Source organism: Trachemys scripta, chromosome 3 (genome assembly GCF_013100865.1).
Source record: "Trachemys scripta elegans isolate TJP31775 chromosome 3, CAS_Tse_1.0, whole genome shotgun sequence".
NCBI classification, from domain to species: domain Eukaryota; kingdom Metazoa; phylum Chordata; order Testudines; family Emydidae; genus Trachemys; species Trachemys scripta.
The window spans coordinates 107358166-107385741 of record NC_048300.1 but is presented as its reverse complement, the minus strand read 5'-3'; the positions used below and the strand labels follow the sequence as shown (position 1 = coordinate 107385741).

Here is a 27576-nt window from a genome sequence, read left to right as displayed (position 1 = left end):
TCAACTAACTACAACTAAAGTAGTTGAGTTCAACTAAAGTAACTGCTAACTCACTAAGATAATACACAAACAAAGCTAGCCAAGTTGCAGGAGATAAAGACATCCCCATGTGCAGTAAGAAGGAACTCAGGGGAGGGTGGCTTCGCTCCACCCTTTATGCCACCAGTTGGAGTGTGTGTGTGGGGGGAAATGGTGTGACATCACTCAAGGTGCAGGAGCAACCCAACGCAAATTGCTAGCCAAAGGATTTCAATCTTGAGAGCACGGGTACATACTTACCAACAATGGAACACATACGGACAATCACTCAAGGAAGAACATGAGATATTTTACAGGGGTGCGGAGGATGATTAGTTCATATCTGTACAGTGCTACGAAAATGTGAAGTATTGTGTACCCAACACATAACGACACTTAAGGCCAAGTATTTCCATTCTAATAGATCTTTAGTTTAGTATAGCTTCCTCAAACCTTTACTATTACAGTGGTTTGCTGAAAATAGATTTTGATCTGAACAAGTCATATTTAAAAATACTGCATGTATGCATTAATGTTTTATGCATTCATATGAATGTTGAGTAAAATTTTTCAATCAATATACAAATACATATGGAATATGATCTATATCAGGTGGACAAACTTTTTGGCCCAAGGGCCACGTCTGGGTGGGGCCATGAATGTAGGGCTGGGGCAGGGGGTTGGGGTGCAGGAGGGGGCTCAGGGCAGGGTGTGGGGGTGTGGAAGGGGGAGGCAGGGCACTGCTTACCTGGAGCAGCTCTGGGGTGGTAGCGGCGTGCAGCGGGATTCAGGCAGGATCCCTGCCTGCCTTGACCCTGCACTGCGTCGCTCCCGGAAGTGGCCGGCACCACGTCCCTGTGGCCCTGGGGAACGAGGGGCAGAGGACTCCACACGCTGCCCTCGCCTGTGGGTACCTCCCCCGAAGCTCCCATTGGCTGCGGTTCCCTGTTCCAGGCCAATGGGAGCTGTAGGGTGTGGGGCCTGCAGGCGAGGATAGCGCACAGAGCCCTTTGCCCCTGCCCCCAGGGGCCGCAGTGCCAGCCGCTTCTGGGAGCGGTGCGGGGCCCTCGGCGCCATGGGGGTGGCAATCCCGTGGGCCGTAGTTTGCCTACGGGATCTATATGCTGATTCTATATCTATATTTTGATCTATATTCTGATTCTATAAGATCTTTTAATGTATATATTGAATGAAGTAAAGCTTCACTACAGCCACTGACTCATTTGCACCAGTGTATCATAGCATATTTAGTGTTTTAGCTGACAGGATAGACCAGGGGTGGGGAAACTACATGCAGCTCAGCCCCGCTCTGGCCGGGAGCCGCACAAGAGGCTCGGCCCCGCTCCGGCACTCCAGCCGGGGGTCGCACCATGCAGCTCTTGAAAGCTGTGGCATGGCCCCTCTCCAGCTCCTACATGCTCCAATGGAAGCTGTAGGGGCCGTACCTGTGGATGGGGCAGCGAGCAGAGCCGCCTGGCTGCGCCTCCACGTAGGAGCCGGAGAAGGGACATGCCACTGCTTCCAGGAGCCGCTCGAGGTAAGTGCTGCTCGGAGCCTGCACCCCCCCGAGCCTCTCCCCCACGCCCCAACCCTCTGATCCCCCTCCCGCCCTCCGAACCCCTCGGTCCCAGCCCAGAGCACCCTCCTACACCCCAAACTCCTCATCCCCAGCTCCACCGCAGAGGCTGCACCCCAACCCTAATTTTGTGAGCATTCATGGCCCGCCATACAATTTCTATTCCCTGATGTGGCCCTTGGACCAAAAAGTTTGCCCACCCCTAGGATAGACAGTGTATAGTGAATAAAATGGGGTCACTCAATAAGCAGCAAAAGTAACAAGTACAATTATTAACTGGCTAAAGAGATTTTCCTGTACAATTATGTAGTAATGGTCATTTTGTTATTCAGTCCCAGTTTGGGGTTCTTAGTAAAGTAAGATCATAAACTAATCTCCAGAATTACTCCTTTTCAGGAAAAAAAGGAGAAGCAGAAAAGAAAAAGTAGCACAGAGTACAGAAGGCCAAAGAAAAACCTGAAAGGTAGGTAAAGGGGATAGCAAATGAATGATAGGACAGAGAGGAAAGGGGTGGGGGGAGAAGAGAGAGAGCACGCGAGAGTGTAGCCTACCCCTGGGTTACCACATGATAAAGATATACATAATGAGTCAGTAATACAAGAAACCTATAAGTCCAAGCTTAAATTCTGAGCATAAGAATGAGGCCAAGCAGCTTTACCATAGTTCTTCAGTCTAGTTAGCAGAAGTGAGTTAACCAGCAGTCACCCTAAGTCACAAGATGGCATAAGACAGAGTTTTGCAATATCTGATTTTGCTGAAACTAAGTATAAAACTGCTGATAGGTAACTGCAACAAGCCAGCTGGTACCAGTTTAGGGTATTTTTTAGATAGGAACATCAGCAGATGCCCAACCATAGTGCTATAGTAATCAATTGATGTATATGCTTATAAGCTTGGGATAATTAATATACTAACCTATAGGATAAGGACACCCGAACAGTATTAGGATGAGGAATTTTAGATATGGAAAAGGACGGATATTCTTATGCATATTCTGTATAGGCAGCCATTAAAGCCTATACAACAACTAAGAGAATGTTAGGTGTCCTTATGGATGCTCCATTCTATGTGCGCATGCACCCCGTGCACCTCAGATCGGAGATTTTAGGTAGCAGTGTCTGTTCGGCTGCGCACATGCCTCCTGCAGCCTCTTGTCCAGCACCGTGGCTATATAGAGCTGCGCATCTGAATTCCCCTCAATTCCTTCTCTACTGCAGAGCTCCACTGTAAAGAACTCTGAATCAAAGGGAGGAGGATTGGTAGTGGAGCACTCATAGGGGGACACATCTCGAAAAACCACAGTTACTGCACAGGGTGAGTAACCTTCTCTTCTTCTTCTTCGATTAGTATCCTATAGGTGCTCCTATCTAGGTGACTACTGAGTAGTACCCTCTACGGAGAGGTGGGGCTTCAGAGTTTAATCTAATATTGAAGATAGTACAGTAGAGCCAAACATGGCATCAGAAGTTGAGGTGTGAGTAAGTGCATAGAGTTCACAAAATGTATGAATGGAGGTCCGAGTCATGGCTCTACATATTTTTGTGATGGGAACATCCTTAAGAAAGACTACTGAAGTAGAGAAGGATCTCATGGAGTGAGTTAATTCTCTGGAAGGAGGTTGAAGATCATGAGACTGATAGCAGTAGGTAATGCAGTCAGATATCTATCTAGAGTGTCTTCGCTTGGAAACTGGAGATCCCTTAGTTCTGTCCACAATGGAGAGAAACAAGCTGGGAGATTTTCCAAAGGGCTTAGTCCTGTCTAGGTAAATGGCTAATGCCCTCCTGACATCAAGTGTATGTAAAGCTGCATCTCCTTTATCTTGGTGTGACTTAGGGAAGAAAACAGGAAAAAGGATAGGTTGATTTATGTGGAAGTCCAAGGATACCTTTGGTAAGAACTTGGGATGTGGTCACAAGATGACCTTCTTCTTAAAAAAGGCTTTGAAGGGCATATATGCCATTAGAGCCCCATTTCTACAACTCTTCAAAGAGAAAAAATGGCTACAAGATAGGCTGTTTTCATAGACAAGTATAGAAGGGAGCAGGTAGCCAGAAGTTCAAAGGTGGGGAGGGGGGAGCTTATATGGCATCTGAGCACCAAGTTGAGATTCCATGCCAGTGTAGGGTATCTGACTTCTGGGAAGGGATTCTCCAGTCCCTGGAGAAACCTCCTTGTTGTAGGCTCCCTAACCCAAAAGGTATGCATCTGTTGTTATTACTGATGTTGGAGATGGTTGAGCAAAGGAGACCCCCCGCACAAAAACACTGAGGGTCCTTACACCAGTCAAGGGTGTTTTTCATGCCTGAAGGCACCAAGACTAGTGCCACCACTAAGGCACCACTAGTTTGTTCAAACTGTTTCAGCTGGCAAGCCATCTAGGCCCGGGGCTTTACCCGATTTCATGTCACTTACAGAAGACAATTGCAGAGGTATGTAATGGGGAAATCAAGCCAAATTTACTGTTCTTCTATTTGCTGGGGGAGCTGCAGATTTTGGGCGTATTCCTCAAGTGAGTGATTGTCAGGTCTTCCTCTAAGTACAAGCTTTGGTTACATTTGGATAATTGTTCATTAACACATTTTTTATTGGTATCCGACCCTGACTTGAGCAATTTGAGGTGATTTTAGCTTTTAGAGAATTAAAATCTATGCAGTAACAGATTCCCAGTACATCTGTTTTAATCTAAACAAAGCAAATTCAGCCTGAGCTAAGGTTATCTTATTAATTTCATATCAGAAATTGGAGTTTATCTGAAGAGGGAGAATCAGCATAGTTGAGATCTGCCTCATTGGGCTTTTTCATTACATTCGTCAGCTCAGTCTGCCTGGCTCTTTTGTGAGAAAAGTAGGATATTATCCTGTTCCTTAAATATGACTTGAAAGTGTCTTACAAGTTCAACCGTGAAACCGAAGGGCTGTTGTTGGTCTTAAAGGAAAATTGTATTTCTTCTTTCACAATCTTTTTACACTGCACTAAAGTCCCTTACTACAGTCATATTTTCGAGGGTGAGGGAGTGGGGAGGGGGAAGGGAAGGAGTCAATCTCGAAAATAATTGATTGAAAAAAGAGGGATCATCTTTGTTGGGGGTTACAAGAATATATTTAACAATGGAGATGCAAACTTTAACAATTACAAATCTTCTCTCCATGTCTTTGTCAATTGATAGGATTTGTGTGCTCATTTTTTTTTATGGAACGGGATTGACACCTCCACCCCACCCCCCCAGACTTGGCTGAGTAATTACTACAAATGCCATCACCAATCCAGCCTTTAAGCTTTACAGCCTCAGACTCAATGAGGTGTGCTTCATGGAGAAATATACCATCAGCTTTCAAGTTTCCTAACTGAGACGCACCTTTCCCCCCCCCCCCTTTCATAGGGTTACCAATTCCTTTTATGTTCCAAGAAAGGCATGTAAGTAAATTAGCCCCAGGTACTCACAGGGGGAAGTGTCCCAGCAAATGTTTTATGCTGTGCCCCCCAAAACTCAGGGCTATGGGTAGGGTGAGGTATATCTAGGGGAATTCATGAGTTTAGACAGAGAAGAGAAGCTCGAGGGGCTTAGCATTAGTTGATGGTTTGGGGAGCAACGGGCTCTTTCTAGGACCAGGTCTGTATCAAGGTGTAAGGAAAGTACCTTAGACAAAAATTCTACTGGCTTTTTCTACTTCCTCAGGGTACCCAGCCACTCTCAAATCTTCAGGTCATTGATTTCATCATGTAGCTCTTGGATCAGATGTTGTTTGTCTCTAGTGATCCTAATAGAGCCCATATTGTCTTCTAAAGTAGAGATTCTAGTTTCTGCCTCCCCAGTGCTGGAGGATAGCCTCTGCAAACTCAGCTGTTGTGGTGCAGTTGCGGCTTTAATTTCAGAGATATCCTTGATATTTCCTTAAAGCAGGATCTGTTCTTTGTATATCTGCTTTCGAATTTTGTAGACTTGATCCAGGCCTACTAGGCACTCCTCCTTGAGTCCTGCCATGCTGCCCTGCACAGGGCTGAAAGAGATCTTCTGTTTCTTTGTGATTTGTGGGAAACCCGGGGAGGATGTTAAAGAACAGAATGAACCACCCAGAGACAAAACACTGTGGCCTTAATATAGTGGATGTTGGTGGATTTTTGTGGGCCTGAGCAGGAACTCCATATCTAGGCATCCATTTTCCCCTGCTGGCTTCCAGAAGTCCTGTGTTTTAGTCTAATTCCATGCTTGACATTTCATACCAATGTTATTTTTAAATATCCACAATAATTACTTGTAATGTGTGTAGTAAACCTTTAAAAAAATGTGTGGCTTAGCAAAATTTGTAATTACTCTACAAAGCTTTTTGAAAAAGATTTACAGCTCACAATGTTAGCATAGCAACAGTATCACTGCTAAAAAGGTTATTCTCCGCCCCCCCCCCCCAAGAAAACACAAAACATATTAGGAATTGCAGAAAATGCTTTTACATTTTGTAGAATGTAGAATGGAAAGGAAAGGAAAGGAGAGAATAACTCAGTGGTTTGAGCATTGGTCTGCTAAACCCAGGGTTGAGAGTTCAATCCTTGAGGGGGCCACTTAGGGATCTGGGGCAAGAATCAGTACTTGGTCCTGCTAGTGAAGGCAGGGGGCTGGACTCAATGACCTTTCAGGTCCCTTCCAGTTCTGAGATAGGTGTATCTCCATATTAAAAAAAAAAAAAAAAAAAAGCACCAGGGAATAGGTGTAATATAGTTGGCAGTCAACACACACATGAATTTGTAGAACTGAGTTGTAAATTTCTTAAAGTCTGATTATTAACATTCTAGGCATGCAGATGTTAGCATTTTCTAAAGTTATAAACTGAACTTAGAAAGCAGCAAGATGCAATGAAACCATCACGTAATACATAATCTCTTACCCCCATCAAGACTCCTGGAGACACGTTTGCTTGAGGTGCGCTCAAAGTATGGAGCTGGTCTGTCTATAAGGTTGCTAGCCTGCCGTGTCTGTGATTGAGTACGGCCACTGTAGCGGAACTTGGAACCCAAGGTCAGAAATTTTGCCTTAGGAGGCTGTTCTGGTGATACAAGTCTAAAAAACAAATACGAGAATAAAAGTAATTTCTCTAGTTGTTTTAAATGCTTTAGTGCAGTACTTCATAACTGCTCATTATACTATGAGTTAATTTGGAAAGGAAAATTGTTTAATGATAAAATTCAAGCTTTAGATAAACATAGCATATAAGATTGTTAAAAGTTTGTAAAGTTGTCTTATCTTGCAAAAAAGTACAAAGAAAATTAAGCGACACGTATCAAAATAACTGAATTTAATAAATTTTGCAGTGGATTACACTTACTTTAAAAATTTTTTTTACTTTAATTGCTAATCATGATATTCAGAAATTTGCTGTTGGTCTGCCAGATATCACTGAGAATTAGTAAGGTTCTACTGTATTTCAACAATAGAAATTAGTGACACTAACAGCAGTTAATAGCATCTGGCTAAATGACCAATGCTCTAGAAATTAGAAGATTGGTGTTTTCATTTAAGATACTGATAACTGAAAAAGATTAAAAGTTCTGTTTGAGTAAGGCAGAGGGAAAAAGCCAGTAATTGTCCAGCAACATACAAAAAATGATAACATGCTAAATCCCTGGAAAATTACTCAAAGCATCTCAGCTGATTTAGATCTTACATTATTTGTTTGGTGTCCACAGCTTTAGCATTCAATGCCTATACCAACTTTAAGGTTTTTCATGTTGCAAACTCTGACAGTTCCAGAACTGTGGTCTATGAAGAACTGGCTGGTCATGTGATGCTGAGTCTCTTTGTTTTTAGCTACTTCTTTTGATATCCAGGCTCTTTATTGCAAAAGAGAGAGATCTATTACTTGTAGAAGTAGTTGGAAATGAGGAGCAGCCAGACTAGTTGTCACTGTTACATATTAGCGGAGAAGGAACAGGAGATGACCACCAATAGGACTGGAACTGGTGGCATAGCAAGGAAGGAAGAGAAGCAGGGGGATGAGAGCACCAGATGCCTAGGCATAGGCAAAGAATGCTGTGACAGACCATAAATGCAACAGGGAATCCAAAAAAGAAAAAAAAATAGCAGAGAGGGAGCTAAAGAGAAGAAGTAGATCATGTGATTATTTTTTTTCAAAAACCAAAATATTTATGCATTATAGACAGCTGAAAATTATACAAGTATGTTCCTTAATACTTTCTCATGAAAGCAACTGCTTTAGATGCCATATGGCTATTATGCAAGGACTAGTAGGAAAAAATGTCCTTGTGGACAATCTTGTCTACTAAGCTGTGGTCCACATTGTAATAAGTTTGGGATAACCTGAATTCAGAGAAACAATGCCATCACAAAAACTGGAGAGCCTATTAATTCCTGAATCTTGCAGCACATAATCCACATTTATCTACAAAGGCTTTTACTGCTGCCATTTCTAATCTGGTCCCTTTTAGAGTCTCCCCTACAGCAATATTTGAAACATTTAGAAGTCCTCTGTGAATTTAGATAAAGCATCTGAGCATTCCCTGTAGCTTCCGCAAATTCCTCAGGAAGCATCTGAGTTCAAAATATATTTTTAAGATCTTCAATTACGATTGCAAGGATTCCTTCCTTAGGTAAGTAGGCAAAAATGGTGGCCATCTTGATGAAAGGTTAATTTGCACACCCTCCTATTTTAGGACGCTTATACAGCAGAACTACTAACCATCTTGAGTTTCCCTTCTTTGATTGTGAGGACAGCCTTATACCACAATCCTGTCTGAATAATTTCTGTAAATTCTCATTGATAATACAGTGTTTCCTAAAGTAAGTCTATTTTGGAATGAGAAGAAAGAAAGCAGAGAATATATTTCCAGGGTTGTTACTGTTCTTTGTTTTCCAACGTTGGCAAGGCTACAGCATTAACTGCCATTTTTATCCTCTAGCCTGCTGAGATAAACTTTTAATCTTTTAATAAGGAAAAAATAAGAGAACTAGTTACTTCCTGATTAAGGGTATTTTAAAGGATATTTTATATTTCAAGCTTAATTACATGTAATAACTGACAAACTATGGTTACATCAGTGCAAAAAGTTCTGGGAAGACACTAAAAAATGTAAATTTCAAATACAACATCACAAGTACTATATGTGATAATTTATACATGGGTATACACACACAATCTTTCTGTATATGGTAAGGTTCAAAGTTGAAGACTAAGACTACCTGCAAAGAGTAGAGTAGATACCCAGTTTGACAGCAGCTGTTAAGTGGATTGTTACTTACTGCAAATGTAACTGGAATTCTATTCGGTTTGAACGTCCATAAATATTATAAAAGAAGGGCACAGATTGGCTTGTTTTCATAATCTATGTATAAAGTTTGGTAAGTCATCTTTTAAACTAAGAGGGATACCATCCAATATACATAGCTTACATTAACACAGGCCTTCAGTTATCTATGAGGAATTACTAACCTTAGGAAAAGAGCTTTCCTTAAACCTGGAAGATGAATTGTATGTGTGAATTACATGCACAATTCACTGTCATGCAGTATGCACAGAACATGTGGCAGGAGCAGGGAAAAACATTAAATTTTTTTGGGCTGTAACAGTTGTGATACTGTTTATTTCTGGCATTCAATGAGAGAAAACAGATCCGGATTTATTTATTTTATTATTTTAAAATCCTGATGAGAGGTTCTGGGGATTTTCTGCCTGATGACATCAGTGGAAGTACATGATGGTGAGAGTATTTGAAGCTTAGTACTTGTTATAATACCATTCCTGACTAGAAAAAATCTATTTCTGGTTGGAATGAAATCCAATTGAATTCTGTGCTATTTCTGTGGAAAGATTTTCTGATAAATATAAAATGTCACTGAAAACATTTACAGTTGCGAATTACCTTTTAAAAATCTAAAAGGATCAGCTACTATAGATGTAGCTCAATTAAGAATTCTTTCCTATTTTGGACTAGATTCTAATTTAATAATGACAAAATATAAATTATCAAGCACATTTCAAAGTAACTATTTCAATAGTATGAATCATTTCAAGAACACTGATTTATCCCAGCCATGCAGCAGAGAGGCTGTGCTGCAGGTCACTTCTGGTTATGGATTGCACTCAAATTATTTGATTTTCTCACCTTCATATTCAGTTTGAGAAAAATCACATATCGCATATTGACAATGCATTTTTATTAATTAGAAAACCTTCCATGCCTTATATGCTTGTGAGATTTATAGCGTCAAATGTTAAATTTCTTGAGACAGTGTGTCAGGTGTGACACACTATGAACTGCTTTCAAAATGGAATGCTTTCTAAATTTTGTATTTAGTGATTCACTGCTGAAACTTAACAGTGCAAATGGCAAAGCATGATTTTCTTTAAAAAATAAAAACTAGAGGAGGAGGTATGGCTGAGAGAAGGGAAATTCCAATTTCTACTGCCAATTAATATAATGGGCCCAAAGCCACACAAATATTAGAATCACAGAAATTTAGAACTGGAAGGGAGCTCAATATGTCATCTACTCCACTCCCTTGCACAGGAGGCAGGACTATCTAGACAAGAGTTTGTCTAATCTCATCTTAAACCTCCAATGAGGGAGATTCTACAACTTCCCCAAGTAATTTGTTTTAGTGCTTAACTACACTTATTGTTAAAAGGTTTTTCCTAATGTCTAACCTACATTTCCTTCATTGCAATTTAAGCCCATTATTTCTTATCCTGTCCTCGTGGATAAAGAGAACAATTTATCACCCTTCTCTTTATAACAACCTTTTACGTACTTGAATATCATTTTCTTCCCCACTCAGTCTTCTCCAGACTAAACAAACCCAGTTTTTTCAATCTTTCCTCATAAGTCAGGTTTTCTGACTTAATTTTTACTGCTCTCCTCTGGACTTTCTCCAATTTGTCCACGTCTTTCCCGAAGTATGGTGCCCAGAACTGGGCACAGTACTCCAGTTGAGGCCTTATCTGCACTGAATAGAGTAGAATAATTACATCTCGTGTCTTGCTCACAACACTCCTGCTAATACATCCCAGAATGATGCTTGCTTCTTTCACAACAGTATTATATTGTTGACTCAGATTTAATTTGCGATCCACTATAACCACATCACTCCCATTAGAAAATATACATCTGCCACAAAAAGCTGTCTAGCGAGATAGCTTTATTATTTAACTGCTTTTACATTCACTGCAAGGTTTATGAGAGTGTATACTGTCAATCTGGAGTAATCTCACATTACCTACTTTCAAATATTCCAAAAGGTAGAAGGGGCTGAAAAATATCAGAGGAACATGTTTGTCGAGAGTTACTAACAGGAGGCTAAACAATTGCAATATCTCAACTAAAATTTGTGAGCAGGTTTATTTTCTGAAATACAGCACAGTGAATTGTTGGTGTATTTTTTTCTGAAGAAAGCATTTAACAAGGGCAATTTGTTCACTCCTTGGGGGAGGGATAGCTCAGTGGTTTGAGCATTGGTCTGCTAAACCCAGGGTTGTGAGTTCAATCCTTGAGGGGGCCACTTAGGGATCTGGAGCAAAATCTGTACTTGGTCCTGCCAGTGAAGGCAGGGGGCTGGACTTTATGACCTTTCAAGGTCCCTTCCAGTTCTAGGAGATAAATAAATAAATGGAGATATCCTAACTACTGCACAAAAATACAGGACACTCCTTTTACTTAACAGATTCTGGGCTGCTCCAGTGTAAATGCAAGTATACAATTTAATCATGTACAGCAAGATTTCCTGTTTTCAGGAGAAATTTGACATTAAATTTGAAAATAAAGTATTCCTTGAAAGTATGGGAGGGCAAACAAGATATCTCAATACAATTAGCAACTGCATATATTCCCATAGGAAATGCAGTGGTTATATTCTTAATGTAGTTGGGTATATAACTAGCATGCAAACTAGAGTTGGACAAATAGATTTTTTGGTTTGCTGGCAATTCTGAAAAATTGAAAAAGGTATTTTCAGATCAAACTGAAAAGAAATTTTTTCAAAAAAAAAAAAAAAAATCCCTGAAAATTAAAAAGTCTAATTTTTTTTGCTCTGGGTCAAGATGAAATATTTTGTTTTGACTGAACTTGAAATTCTGTTTAAATTTTGGGCATTTCTACAAAATGCTAAGGAAGGACAAGAGTCATGAAAAGAAGCAGGAGAGGGGGAGGAGGCGGCGGCTCTCCTCCCAATCACCTTTGACCCAATGATTTGGGTACTCACCCAGGACATGGGAGACCAAGTTTCAACTCCCCCTTCTGCCTCATGAGGAAAAGGGTTTTGAACTTCGGTGTCCTAAATTGCAGGAGAGTGGCCTCGCTACTGGGTTATGGGATATTCTCATTCTCTCCTATTGAAGCTGTTCTACTTTTTATAAATAGTAATTGAAGCAGAGGCTTGAACCTGGGTCTCAGACATCATAGGTGAGTGCTCCAAGTAGCCAACTATAGAGCCATTTTCACTTTCATTCCCTGCTCTAATGACTAGGAATTGCCATTATGAATGACAACTGATGATCATTGGGCAAGGAAAGAACGTGAGAATTACTCTATAGCCTGCTCGTTAGAGCACTCACATATAACAAGAGAGACCCAAGTTCAAGTCCCTGCCCCGGTGACTAGAGAAGTCTTTAGCCCAGGGGTTCTCAAACTGGGGGTCGGGACCCCTCAGGGGGTCACTAGGTTATTACGTGGGGGGTCACGAGCTGTCAGCCTCAACCCCAAACCCGGTTTCACCTCCACCATTTATAATAGTGTTAAATATAAAAACAGTGTTTTTACTTTATAAGGAGAGTTGTACTCAGAGGCTTGCTGTGTGAACGGAGTCACCAGTACAAAAGTTTGAGAACCCCGGCTTTAGCCAGTACACACTGAAAAGATGGCAGCACGTGGTCCCAACTACTACTGCATATAGTGCCCAGTGATAAGGGGACCTGATGCTTAAAAAGGCCTCCTATCCAAACAGTGGCTTGGTTCTTGCAAGTTTTGGTTTCCTCTTAGGTGTTCAGTTGCTGCACAAATTGAAATCTTAGAGCACTATACTCTTACTCATGCAGATCTGGATGGTCAAGTAGGAATTGAGCTATAAAGTTGAATTTAACCTTTTATCTAAGATATTAAAAAATTAATAGTCTAGGATCAGTGATCTATTTATATCGTTCACATGTTTCAATGGGAGCCAGAACTGGATGCAAAACAAGTGGAGATAATATAGTCTCCGACACACACACTTTCCTGAGAAAAATAAAAAAGTTTTAACTTTTAGAAGAAGGGGGATAAGACTGAGTATTTACCTGTAGAAAGTATGGTGCTCCACACAAACCTTCCATAACCTTTTAGCAGCCCGATGGTTTGGCAATTTGAACCCAATGGTGCTTTCAAACTGTTCCAGCTGGAAAGGAGCCACAAAATAAATTAACACATTTCCTGAAAGCTGGCTAGCTTAGCAGGCTGAGTGAGTTCAGACATTTCCATTACCGCAACAAGCACTAATTCTCCTTTCTTGAGACTCAATGTCTCAAAATTTCCATACTTCTAATATAATTGCACCGGGTGGACTACTCATGCAGGGTAATAATCACATTATCACTTCCTATCAGTACTTACTAATGACTCTTCTTTGGGAAAACCATAGTGCCTTAGTTTTCTTTGCAAGTTTCATGACTAGCTGCCCAGAACTGCCCAGAATTAAACAAACAAACAAAAACAAAACAAAACAAAAAAACCCACCATACTGCAAAAAGCCAATTGTGCTGAGAATTGTAGCAGCAGCCAGGCACACTTTCTCCCCTTAGTCCACTAAATACTGTACTAGGCAGTGTTCAAACTACACAGCATATTAAGTTTGTCATAATTTCTAAGCCAAAAATGTTATGTAAATGCAAGTATAAGAGGACAATACATCTATGTCTAAGAATCACAAGACATGTAAAGAGGGAGAGAAATCTTTTTCAAATTAAGATTTCATATTAATCACATCATCTATTGAAATATAGCAATCTCCATTAGCACAGCTACAGTTCACAGCATTTCATGTAAAAGCTACTTATATTTTTAATTGACTTCAAGTAAGTAAATAAAAGGAGCTAGCTAGTTGATGAGGATTCATTAATTAGAATACCACATTAAGTATTTGTTATGACTGGTCATCTATGAAGAGGATTCAGAGATCCTTTATTCCCAAACAGGTGCCGATATAAATCCCACATTTGAACTCTCCATAAGAACACCTGGGGAAGTTTGGAAAACATTATCTTGCTGGTGGGCTGAACTTTAGCTTTCACTCTTGAACAGTAGCAGAAAGGTTGACCACTATTTTTTATAAAACATCTCAAGCTGTTTATGAACAGAACTGCAAGAAATGAATAAAAGCCCTACTTACCTCTGCTGGCCTGACTTTGATGTAGAAGTTACTGCGTTTATAAGAGATTTTCAAAATTTTGGGCCAAGCAAAACGGTTGATTCGGAGTCTATCCTTGTAAATGAGTAGCCCATTAGCACATACACCCAGCATGATGTCCACACCTTCAGAATCCTACCGCAAATGAGAATTTTAGACAAAATTTAAATAATGATATTTCATGGAATTAACTATGTTAATACACTTGGGAGGACGGATGTCGATTACACTGGTTTCATGCTGAAATTACAGTAATGCCAAATGGGGTTGCGAAGAAAAGGTACACAACAGCAGGAAAAAAATCTGCATTTATTAATCTCAGAAACAAGGTTGGGACTCTTGCAATGGTTTGGCATTCATCAGTCCAGTCCGCAGTGACAAGACACATCTATGTGTACATGCTACAATTTTAGAAAACACACCAAAATGATGGTGATAGGGGGCATATAAAAACCTAGATTAGAAATTGATCAGCAGTAGAGATGTGATGGATGTTAGCAAACATTTCAGCAAGCATTAAAGGGAGAAGAAAAAAAAAAATCAAAGGCCTTGCAAACATTACAGATTTTATGAAAAATAGAGCAGGTTGGTTATATCATATTGTGCAGTTATATATAGCTATTACTTCAATTAAGATGGAGAAGGAAGTGGATATTTGCAGGGCCGGTGGTCGCCAAGGGCGGCAGGATTTTGGGGGCGGCATTTTGCCGCCATCAGTGGAAATTTGGCGGTGGGGGGTCCTTCTGCTCCAGGTCTTCGGCAGAAATTCGGTGGAGGGTCCATCACTCGCTCCGAGACCCGCCACCGAAGTGCCCTGACGATGCGGAGTGGAAGAACCCCCACCGCCGAATGTTCAGAGGAGGAGCGCTGCCGCCTAGGACGGCAAAAACCCTGGCGCCGCTCCTGGATATTTGGCTGACAATGTCAGCTTAGCCACTTCAATCAAGGTGCTGGCAGATAGCATTTTAATCATTTTGGCCCAATGACAATGTCTGATCTCAGTTTACAGAAGCAAATACTTACTGATAGGAATTGCATGTAATGCAAGTCTTGAGAAGAGACTTCCCCACATTATAGCACAACAAATACCAACATCCCAACCAACCAGCAATAATACGAAGTGCTGACATCCAGCTGTCACTAAATTCTAGACTGACTGGAAGAATTCTAAGGGCTGAAAACTGATCTCAGAAAATAGAGCTCTTGTCAGAGCTTTTACTTGCCATGAGAAATCGCTATGGAGTAATTGCAAGCATTAGAACCACTGAAAGAGTGAAAATTCTTAAAGCCATTCAAGACAAGAGTGAGCTGGTATCATGAACTTCTACTAGTGGTGGAAGTAAGGTTGCAGATGTATTTACCATACATCTCCAGTAAAGACTAGCGTACCTACATCAAATATTTCCAAGAGCAACTGGGAAAGGCCATTAATAAAGACCCAACTACCTTTCCAAGTTCCACTGAATAAAACAGAAGGTTTCTCTAGTATTTTTACACTATATTAAAAAAAAATCTGACTTTGGCTTCTCTTTTTTAAATATTGGATTAATTTAGCATTCTGAGTCCATTAAATGAATTTTGCTACTGATTTTCTGAGAATATTGATTTTTTAAATTGGATTATATTAATTTTTGCTTACTTTTCAAAATTAAAATATCAATAGAAATGAAAGTTCATTTCCAACCATCTAGATTCAAAATCTGTACTTAACTCCCACTGGTATAAAAAAAACACTAGAGGCATTTTAGGCTCCACTTTGCCTCTCCAAGCCTATCACTGGAATAAACATTTAACATTTAAAACAAACTTAGTTGCTCCTAAAAATAAAGGTTGTTTTTCCCAACCTGTAAGTATGGAGCCACATGGGCTAAATAATTGTAGACTGAAGATAAACTCTCATGGTCCCTCTGCCCATAAACTGAATAATTAACATGACTGCCAGATAGTATAGCAGATGAAGGTCTTGCATTTAAGTATCTTTAAGTGTACATATATCTTCAGGTTGAGTGATCCATGTTTATTGTGCTCTGTAATGGCAAGTATTTTTCAGAAAAAAATAGTTCAATACCTTGGCATGATGCAAGTCCACTCCATACATGGAAAGCCTCTTGGCGTTTTCTAAGAAATGAGAATCTGCCTGTGCTGGAGTCAAGCCCCTAGAACCATTAAAAGATTACTTCATTTTACTGTCAAAAATAAATATCAAGATCATAAAACCTAGTGAAAACAGCTACATTTAGGGTATGTTAAATATTTCAGATTAGAGGAGTCTAAATCATGAGTACTTTTGCAGGTATCTGTATTTCTCTCCCCATAGCCATAGGTATGTATATTTTCATTCATAGTATATTATATTTTCTTGGTAGCATTTACTATCTTTAGTGCGGCAACACAATTTTAAATTATAACCTACTCAAACATCTCCCCCCCACACACACACACTTTTTCCCACTTCAAAGAACTGGCTTCCACTTTTCCCTCACTTCTTCTCCCACAAACGGAATCAAGGATCTCTTCCATGACTCAGTATAACTCAATCAGCATTTTTTATGAAGTTATAAGATTGAAAAGTCACTTTGGATCATGTTAAACAGTCATCTGCTGAGTTTTCCCAGCCCTCTCTGTGACACTGGAGTAGATGATCTTCCTAATTGCCCGGACAGAAGGGCTGTGGCTAGCATAGTTTTGTTTTCAATTATAAAGATCTTTTAAAAAAAATACGTATACCTCTACCTCGATATAACGCTGTCCTCAGGAGCGTTATAGGTGAAACCGCGTTATATTGAACTTGCTTTGATCCGCCGGAATGTGCAGCCGGCGCCCCCACCCTGCCCGGAGCACTGCTTTACCGTGTTATATCCGAATTCATGTTCTATTGGGGCGCGTTATATTGAGGTAGTGGTGTACCACATTCACTAACTTATCAGGAAAAGAGAAAGTCATGAGCATGACCATCATGGATTTCAGTGCTTTACAGGTGCTACATAATTTTTACTGCATTCTGAAATATTCCATATTCTAATCTTTCATTTAAATATATTGATCCTTTTCAGTTGCCAGGACAGATCCATAGACATTTAAAATTCTTTGCTTCCCTGGTAAGCCATCCTTGCAGAAAACTGTGTCCAGGTCAAACAGTACCACCCAGGGCTAGCTCCAGGCACCAGCCGACCAAGCATGTGCTTGGGGTGGCACCTTAAAAGGGGTGGCGGGGGGCGCTCTCGGTGGTTTTTTGTTGTTGTTGTTCGGCGGGGCGGCGCTCGAGGGATTTTTCTTGTGTTTTTTTTTTTTGTTTTGGCCAGGCAGCGCGGGGGGTGTTTCGGCGGGGGGGGGCGGGGGGGGGGGGGGGGGGGCGTGGCGGGGGGGGGGGGGNTTCGGCAGTGAGGCGCGGGGTGGGGGGGGGGCGCTTCGGCGGCATGGCCGGGGCTTCGACGGCATGGCCCAGCGCTCGGGCTGTGGGGGTTTGGGTGGCACGGTGCTCTGGGGGTTAGAGTGGTGTGGCAAGGCGCGGCGCTCGGGGGAGGGGAGGCGCGTGGGTTTGGGCTGCGCAGTGTGAAGCTCCGGGGGTTTGGGCGGCGCGGCAAGGCGCTCGGGGGGCAGGGGTTTGGGCAGCTCGGTGAGGCACTTGGGGGAAGGGGGACGGGGGTTTGGGCAGCCCGGCAAGGCGCTCGGGGGGAGTGGGAGGCGGGGGTTTAGGCTGCCTGGCGAGGTGCTCGGGGGGCGGGGGTTTGGGCAGCACAGCTCTGGGGGGGTGTTATGGCAGGGCGGCGCTCTTCTTTTTTGCCTGGGGCGGCAAAAAAGTTAGAGCCCTCCCTGGTACCACCACCAGAGGTAGGAATCTATCCTCCCCCACACCTCGCTGAGGTGTGAATTTCACTAGTATCCTTTAAAATGCCAAGATCAGTAAATAAGGTATATTTATTTTCTCAAATGTTCAACATAGAAAGGTTAACCTTTTCTGACTTAGACTGCACACTTTGCACACATAACTATACAGTATCTAGAGAGCAATATATGCCCAAATTGTGGCCCCGTTGAAGACAGTGGGGGTTTTGCTCCCAATCTAGCTCAGGACTTCATTCATTATTATTATTATTTGTATTGTGGTAATGCCTAGTCATGGACCAGAACCCCATTGTGCTAGATGCTGTACAAACAGAACAAAAAGACGGTTCCTGCCCCAAGGAGCTTACAATTTACATTCATAGCATTTATCTAACAAAAGACGACCGTCCTTCCATCAGTATGAGGGGAACAAGAATAATTTTTCCTATTATCAACAAAACTGAAACAGTGACCATGGTTTATTCAAGGTAAAAAACAACACTACAAAAAGTGTATAGTTCAGGGCACTGGGCTCTGGCCTTTGGGCAATGCAAAGAAATGTATGATCTATTTTGTTGACTGAAAGCAATTGCCAATGTACTTATATTTTTAATGTAATGAGACTTTGGGACTTTAATTCTATCTGCATGTCATAAAATGGCTCCTCGTAATCAGATTACAAATATATTTTTAATAATCCAAAGGTAGCTAGTTTAGAGACTGAATAATTTAAATGAAGTATTTCAGATTCTGAATGTTTTCTTCATATTATTCAAAACATCTCTGAATGAAATAAATTCAGACAATCATTCTTAAAAAGTAAAAAAGCCCGTATCATGAAATATAGCTTCAAAACTTTCCCAGCTGAAATGTTTATTGCTATTTTTACTGGCTAAAGCAAGAAGCCATCCATAATTGACTTTTTTGATGGAAAGCCTACTAAGGGGCTTTAATAAACAGAAGAAAAAAAAAAGATGAAAAGAAAGTCAAACTAAAGACAAGTTCCATTTAAATGCATATAGAAGAATGTTGTAGCTATGTAAGTCGTGTAAGACTTTCATAGTAGTGCTAAACTTCTTCATTCTAACACAATTTTATACATATTTTTAAGATCAAGAGAAATGACAGATGTAACCATATCAACATATCATATTATTCCCACCAGGTCTGACACACCTGTGTGTTTTGTGCAGTTCTACTACTTTCTCCTCCATCTCTTTTGTTTGATTGGGTGCAAATTGGAATTCGCTGATGTAATGGTTATGGTGCTCCTCTGAATCATAGTCTCCTAGCTCGGCCTGCAGAGTATATGAACCAAGGAGGGCATGAGTCACAAAAGAACATGGCAGTCGGCCAGAAGCAATATCCTGACGAAGCTGTAGGCATAGGAAATATCTGCAAAAAGGAAAAAAAAAAAAGTTACTTATGGTAAACAGAAATATTCCTGCAGGAAATTTGTGAGAGCACACATGCACAAAGCTGAGTAAAATCTGTCCAAACAAGTAGTTCCAATAGTCTGCTTTAAAAAACCAAAAGCACTGATCGAACCATTACACAGAGACAAAGTTCCATTTCTGATTGATTTTGTCAACTAAAAACAAAGGATTTGGAGTTACAGTTTTAGTATAAGAATCAATAGATCTTTCATAAATCGGTTAGAAATATTCTGGGTCCCAGTACAAATGAGCAGTATGTGTCTACCTTTACATAATAAAACTTGCTTACCAACTGTTTCATGTTCATTTTCAGGCTTGGTACAATTAGGGTGACCAGATGTCCGATTTTATAGGGACACTCCCGATTTTTGGGTCTCTCTCATATAGGCTCCTATAACCTCCTACCCTCGTGCCAATTTTTCACCCTGGTCACCCTAGGTACAATCCATTTAAAAATGGATGATATATTTTTTCATTGAAATCTAGGGTTTGATTTTAAAACTTCAGTAATATATCTAATTTTTTTTGCAGCATGTAATCCAACCAGTCATACCATATAACACAGGAATGCATACTATATCAATAAGCAGTGAACACTTGCATCCCTCACACAGGTCGTATCCATGTGAGTAATTACATTTATCTTGTACCTTGCAACTCTTGTCCATAAAGCCTTATGCCATGCACACACAAAATAATCTTACATGACGTACTAAACAAAAGTAAATTTTATTTTTTACTAGTTTATTTTGAATTCATAGTGAAGCTCAAAGTATTGGGGATTTAGAAAATTTCAAAGATAATCAAGGATAAAACTATTTACATTAATTGAACACAATCTAAAAGCCCAACTTAATTTTCAGGAAATTGTTTTATAGCCAGCATGGACACCTAAAGCTTGTTTTAGATTAATTGAACACGAATACAATTAGCTATACTACTACCTGTGGAATGAGAGACAATTATAGACTGTATATGTAGTTTATTTTGTATATCTTATGTTTGGAGTGGTCATTTTTCTCACAAATGGGGAAGCTACTAAGTGGTGAATTATGAAAATAATTTTAAACTAGTACCAATAAATCCTTTATATACCATTGTCATACAGTCTGTGTTTGCTATACACTGTATTTAATAAATTCTATTTGATAAATGTTTGACAACTAAAAATAAATTATCTGGACTATTTCTGTATCCCCCTCAAAACACTTCAGCAAGTTACAAACCACAATTAACTGTTTAATGCTGCAACAGTAAACCAAGACAACTCTTGAGGAAAAAAATATTTCCTGTTTTCTTTAAACTCTTTCTACTTTTCTCTGTTCTCATATCAACACAAGTTACCCTACTGCTTACATCCGAATATAGTGACAGCCCCTCAACATCCACTGGCTCCATGCCTCTGACCCTTAAGAGGTTCATTCCCTTTTCTGGTCTCCTCCCTGCTACCATGCTGCTCCACTCTATCCCATTTCTATCCTCATCCTCTGGTCTCTTGCTATAATTTTTACTTTCTCCCTCTTCCTTCTGGACCCCTTCATTAGCCCCTCCCCCCATTTCAATTAGCTTCCTCCTCCCTCATTTAGGAGGTCCCCTGGAGGCCTTATCAGATCCACTGAGTCCCAGGTCTCACCCCAGCTCAGGACTGCTCATCCTGTGAACTGGGGGCAAAAAAGCTGCGTGATGTCATCATGCGAAGTCTCCAACTCCTACTCATTTCCTACTGGCTACAAAAAGCAGCAGCATTGCACAGTATAGTCAAACTGTGCTGTAGCAGCAGACAGAATATTTAAACTTCCAGGCCATCCTGAAGTCTGTGCCCAGGATAAGTTTCCTCACCTAGGGCCTCTCTGTTCCCTTATTCTATGAGGGAGGAAGGGAAGGAGTGGGGAGAGAGAGAGAAAATCTGCAATGTGAATTCAAAACACAGGAAGCAAGTAAGTTGTTGACTTGCAGAGTGTACAATATATTAAAAAAACACTGATTATCAAGTTTTATATTAAAATATGCATACCTGGTAATGTCTTCAGTCAACTGTGAAGGATCAGGAGGATAAAACTTCACATTAAAGGTGAATAGCCAGGGTAAACCTACAAATGAGAAATGGCTGATTATTACTCCACAAGAACTTTAACAAGCAACCAAAAACAAACACAAATTTCTTATTGGAAGATTTAACGCACTTGTGAAAGTCTTAATTCCTGAAATGCTAGTCACATCAATAAAAGTCAAGTTTAAAATGTAAGAAATTTAGAAATGATATGATAAAGAGAGAGAAAGTTAACAAGAGTGGGTTCTTTTCAATGCCAGGTAGTTACACTTGTAAACTGAAAGATCAGACCAACAGGTTAAGATAATTTATTTCATTTCTGAAGAATTTGTTACAATGTTTTTCTTATCATAGATTATGAAAACATCTATAAAAGTATTTAGTATTTGAATTCTCAGGCAACCATAATAATTTGATTTAGCAGCTTTAAAAGTATCTTTTGTTCAAACAAGCATTTTAGAGGGTTTCAACCCTGAGCAACTATTTTTTGCATTGATTGTGAACTAATATCATCAATGTTTTCCAGCTTCTTCCAGGGTAAGTCTCTCTCCCCTGTTGAGATGAGCTCATAAAACAACAACAAATTCCTTTTAATTTGGGAGACTGTAGAATCACTCATGAGGAAGAAAAACTGAAAGAACTGAGGTTTGTGAGGCATACACTAAAGCATGAAGTAGAAATAGTGCACTTTAAAGCACTTTATTTGCAGGCAAATACTGTACCCCTCCCAAAAATGGCTGCTCTCATTAAATATATAAAACCAGATACAACTTATGATTCTAATATAGGCGAAACTGTAGATATGTAGGGCTGGAAGGGCTCTCGAAAGGTCATCAAATCTAACTCCTTGCGCAGAAGCAGGACCAAGTAAACCTATACCATCCCTGGCAGGTGTTTCTCCAACCTCCTCTGAAAAGCCTCCAATTATGGGGATTTCACAAGCTCCCCTGGAATTCTATTCCAATGCTTAACTACCCTTATAGTTAGAAAGCTTTCCCTAATATCTCATTTAAATCTCCTTTGCTGCAGATTAAGCCCATTACTTCTTGTCCTATCTTCAGTGGACATTGTTAAGGTATCATTAAAAGCAACTATCAAGACCATAAAAATCGAGACACCACTCAAAATGCATTCACAGGAAAATTTCTAACGAAGTTGCTTTGTAATGACTCACAAATAAAACTGGACTTTGGGTGAAAAAACTCATGTTTAAAGAAGGTAGGAAATGTTGACATTAAAGAATCATGTTTCCCATAACTCTTCCTCGTATACTGACTTATAACATTGAAATATAAAATGAGTAATTATAAATAGTGAGATTAAGCAATTTGATCATTATAAATCATTAAAACTATAGCTATGTACAGTGAATGAGTACAGATAACACAACACTTGGGCTAACAAAATAAAGGTAACATATGTTGGAAGACGTAAGTGAACATTAACGTCTCACCCCCTTTAAGCTCTGATCCAGGAATTTATTAAGTTTTTAACATTTGTTTTTAACTTGTACAGAATTTTTGAAGTGTTTTCATTACTCAAAATATTGTTTGGAAAATAATTCATCTTTATTAGTTCCCAACATATGCTGCTGAATACTTGGCGGTACTGAAAGCACCCACTTAGTTATTGAACACTGTGACACAACTCATAGGATCTTTTACAAATAGTGTCATCATCATATAGCAAGCACCACAAAATTAATAGATACACTGTCAGTGTTCTATTCATAAATTTGCACCAAGCACCACACAATTCCAAGCACCACACTGCAGGGCCAGGTAGAGCATAGCACACCACAACACTATGGCTCACTGTTAAAATGCTCTTTCAAAGTCTTCCTGAACCATACAGGTCCTCGGTGAGCTCTTCTGATAACCCTTGTATCTGGCTGTTCAAACTCAGCAGACAGATGTTCCAACTTTACCCTCCACCCAGAGGCATCTTTTCTCCTTTTGCTTCACAGATACTATGCAGGACACTGCAGACAGCTATAATCACTGGGATATTTTTCTCACTGAGATCCAGTCTTGTGAGTCAACGTCATCACCCCTTCAAACGACTAAAAGCACATTCAACTCCCACTCTGCACCTGCTGAACCAGTAGAGTTGAATCGTTCCTTGGTGCTGTTGAGGTCACCAATGTACAGTTTCATGAGCCGTAGAGTAAGGGTAGGCTGGGTCTCCCAGGATCAGTACTGGCATTGCCAATGGTAAATCCACCAGTCAGGAAAGCAAGTCCCTGCTTTCAGCTTTTTGAACAGTCCTGTGTTCTTAACAATGTTGGTGTCAGGCACCTTCCCTGACCAGCCAACACTGATGTCAGTGAAGTATCCCCAGTGATCCACTGGCACTTGCATAACCATAGAAAAATAGTCCTTTCTGCTGATGTACTCTGGGGCAAGGTGGTCTGGTGCCAAAATAGGAGTGTGTGTGCTGTCTATCACTTCACTGCAGTTCACGAATCCGATCACTGCAAATCCATCCATTATATCCTGCAAGCTGCATAGAGTCACAGTCCTGTATAGCAGGAGATGATTAATGGCCCTGCACATTTGCATGACAATGGCCTGCACACTGGATTTTTCCAACTCCAAAATGATTTCCCACTGACCAGTAGCAATCTATCATTGCAAATTTCCGCAGTGTGATTGATACTTCTCCTCTGTCAGTGAAGCTCTCACTCTGGTGTCCAGATGCTGGAAGGCTCAGGCAAGCTCAGTGCACAGTTCTAGGAATGTGGCCTTGCACATCCAAAAGCTCTGCAGACACTTCTGGTCATCTCAGTGACATTACAGTGTGATCTCACCAGTCAGTGCTCATTTCTCATGCCCAAAAAGCAGTACTCCACCATTTGCAACCACTCTTTGACCACCACCACCAATCAGGAATGCTGGGACAATTTGTATAGTGCGGGTTCTGAGAGCCAGTGAACCAAACTGTAAACCCTGTACATAATGGAAAGCACTTCAAGCCAGGGGATGTGGCAGCACCCCCAGGATCCCTCGTAGTTCCAGCATCTATGCCAACAATGTTGAATTGGTTCTCGCTATGTCCTACAGCAATTTGCCCTCCAGGAAACCGTCATTCTCCACAGCTCTTTCTGCAGCTCTGCAAATACTGGAGATTCACGCATCCTGTGCTTGCAACGCTCATGACAATAGAGCAGAGTTGTACAGGTTCCACACTTTTGTCAGAGATGGTGGACAGTGGTAAGCCCCATGTGGGTTTGTGGGATTTTAAAAATAGGTGTGGAAAACTATGGAATAAAGATGGCAGTTGGAGGTGGAAAAAGCTGCACGATGGGAACTTTATCTCACAATTCCAGTCATCCCAGTGAAGCTCGTTTCTGCCCCACTATGCATTGCCAAAATTCCCAAAAGACAGTGCGCTGGATGGTGGCGAGTAGCACACTGGGATACCTACCCATTGTGCACCACACTGTGCATTGAAACAAGCACTCATGTGGAGTAGGCACAGCACCAACTTAAGGAGCCAAGTACACATGCACGTACACAAGCAATACACTATCTGTGGCAGATTATGTCAACCTAACTTGAGTTAACAAAAGTTTGTAGTGTAGACATGCCCTAGGTCTGGGGAAAGGAATATGAGTGTCTATGCTAAATACAAGTCGCAACAGATGTTAAGCATAAAGGTAAGATGCTGTAGGAGGTTGCTTGAGCTGGCCTGCATAATAAGTGTTAGATTGTTATGTAAAAGAGGTTTACATAAAAGACCACATTAAGAGTCAGCTGGCAGATGTATGTCAGATTGTTGTAATGAGCTATGAAACCAGCGTCTCTTAAGTCCATGGTGTCTAGCAGCATTATGAATTTAAGTTCCCAGGTTCATCTTTTGAAGTGCTTATGGAAGTTTCCTCTGGGACAAGTACTGAAAGATCAGATATGTGGTGATCATTTTGTGAAAAGTGTTCACCCATAGCTGATATGATGGTTTTGTGTCTTATTTTCTGTGAGAGCTTATTTGAGAGCATAGTGATTGTCTGGTTTCACTCACATAATTTTTATTGGGGTATCTGATGCACTGGATGAGGTACACCACATGTGATAAGTATGTGTAGGACCCATGAATCTTGAAAGGTGTTGTGTAGGGGGGGTATTTATCATTGTAGCAGTGGAGATATGTCTGCAGGTTTTGTATCTGTTTTCTGGCAGGGTCTGGTGCCACTTTTAGTTGGTGCATCCTGGCCTGTGGACAGCTTGCTTCTGATGACTAGCTTGGCAAGGTTTGGGGGGTTGTTTTAAGGCCAGAAGAGAAGGGTGTGGCAAAGATTTCTTTCAGGATGTGGGACCCATCAAATATTGGTTGCAACTATTTGATGATACCCCATATGGATTCCAGTGTGAGGTGACAGATAGAGGTATGTGCTATCGGTGGTTTTTTGCCCCCTGTATTGAAGTGGGTTCTTCCAGGGTTTTTGGGTGGTCCTTTCCATGATGCAATCTTCTTCTCTAGTGGTATCCTTGATTAATGTGGTGGTTTTAAGCGTACATCCTGGACTTTCTCTTCATAGCAAATTCTGTGGTATCTAAGTGCTTGGCTGTAGAGAACAGATTCCTTTGTGTTCTTGGGTGTTTACTGGCTCTGTGGAGGTAAGCATGGTGATCCATGCATTTCTTATATATAGTCATTTGTAGGGTTTCACAGTTGAAGTTAACTGTGGCATCCAGAGTTGATGCTTTGTGGAAACATTGTAGAGAGTTTGATGGATGTGTGGTAATTGTTGAAGTTGTGGTGGAAATCTATGAGAATTTAGGGCTTTTGTCCAGAGGATGAAAATATAATCAATATATATAAAACCTGCTCACTCTTAATGGCCTAACTCCAAACCTCTTTTACAGAACGTTATAATCTTTATTGCCCACCCCAACATGTGTTACCCATTACGTTAAACTATCTGTCCCAACTTGTATTTAGCTCAGACACACTGATTTCTCTTCCCAGACCTGAAGAACTCTGAGTAGTTCGAAAGCTTGTATCTTCCACCAACAGAAGTTATGCCATTAAAAGATATTACCTGGATCACTGGATGATTACCTGTTCTGTTCATTCCCTCTGAAGCACCTGGCACTGGCCACTGCTGGAAGACAGGATACTGGGATGTATGGACCTTTGGTTTGACCCACTGTGGCCATTCTTATATACCTTACAAGATATTTCTATTCACAAAACATCCTTAGAACAACAAGGATTTTTGACGTGTTTACAGTGATGCATATACTAAGCCAGGACAGGATCAAGTCCAAAAGGTGTCTCTGGAGAAAAAATGTCTAATGGTAACTAATGGGTCAAATGCACATACAATCGGAACACCATTTTAATGTAGCACTATTGAACGAAAGCCATAACTGATGGAAACAGGCTAATCTATTCTTTCCCTGGGGACTGGCATAAATTCAAAATAGTTAACGTTTAATTCTCTCAAAAGGAAAAATCTATCAGCATGAGCCGATAGAACAATGAATATAAACATTTCATTCCAGTTATGGGGAGAGGCAATACACTAGTAGCTCAAATATACCAGGCTTCTGATATGTCTTTTTGTGAGAAAAGTCAATAATGGTGAGTACAGTCTTACAATAATACTGCATGAAAACTACAGATTAAACCAAAAAAAGCTGCTAACGAAAAACAAAGGTAAGTAAGAACACTACAGAAGTACATGGACTGAAAGAATGTACAGAGAATTTAATCATAAGAAAACTAACTGTACTGCTATGAAAATACTAATTTTCTGTGAACAAAAAATAATAAATAATTATTAGACATCTAAGTTAACTATTGAGAGAAGTGAAAGAGTTCCTCTCTTGAGACGAACAGGGCAACTGACATCTCTTGGTGGTATTGTTTCACTGTTCCAACTGCAGACTTAGCATTAGAAGAGTGAATTGGTTGCCGTTTAGGTCTGGTCTACACAAATAAATTAATAACCCATTCCTGACACCCAGTTCATCTGCAACTGTAGACCGGGGGGGGGGGGGGGGGGGGGGGGGGGGGACAAGAGGGACTGTTCAGCATCTGAACCCCTCAAATATAGTGAAGACTTGTTTGATGCTCAAATCAGTTTTTAATGGTTTATACTTGCAGTTAAATCAGGTGTAGATGAACTGATGCTTAACCTATTGCTGGCTCCTGTTAGCAATGTGATTTTTTTCTAGCATAGAGCACAGCTCTTAGAAGGCTCTTTGTAACTAGAAGGTCTAGATCAGGGATCGGCAACCTTTCAGAAGCGGTGTGCCGAGGCTTCATTTATTCACGCTAATTT

At 40.6% G+C, this 27576-nt stretch overlaps 1 protein-coding gene across 22 annotated transcripts in view; it reads right to left on the bottom strand.

Annotated features, from left to right (window-relative positions):
- EPB41L2 (erythrocyte membrane protein band 4.1 like 2) overlaps positions 1–27576 on the bottom strand; it is a 248869-nt gene that overhangs the window by 37581 nt on the left and 183712 nt on the right. For all 22 annotated transcript variants that reach the window (XM_034765679.1, XM_034765670.1, XM_034765657.1 and 19 more), the window contains 6 exons: positions 21252–21327; positions 18978–19196; positions 16045–16132; positions 13959–14111; positions 12871–12968; positions 6478–6650 (listed from right to left, as the gene is read on the bottom strand). In XM_034765679.1, the coding sequence (XP_034621570.1) occupies positions 6478–6650; positions 12871–12968; positions 13959–14111; positions 16045–16132; positions 18978–19196; positions 21252–21327 (807 nt within the window). The remainder of the gene's footprint in view (positions 1–6477; positions 6651–12870; positions 12969–13958; positions 14112–16044; positions 16133–18977; positions 19197–21251; positions 21328–27576) is intronic.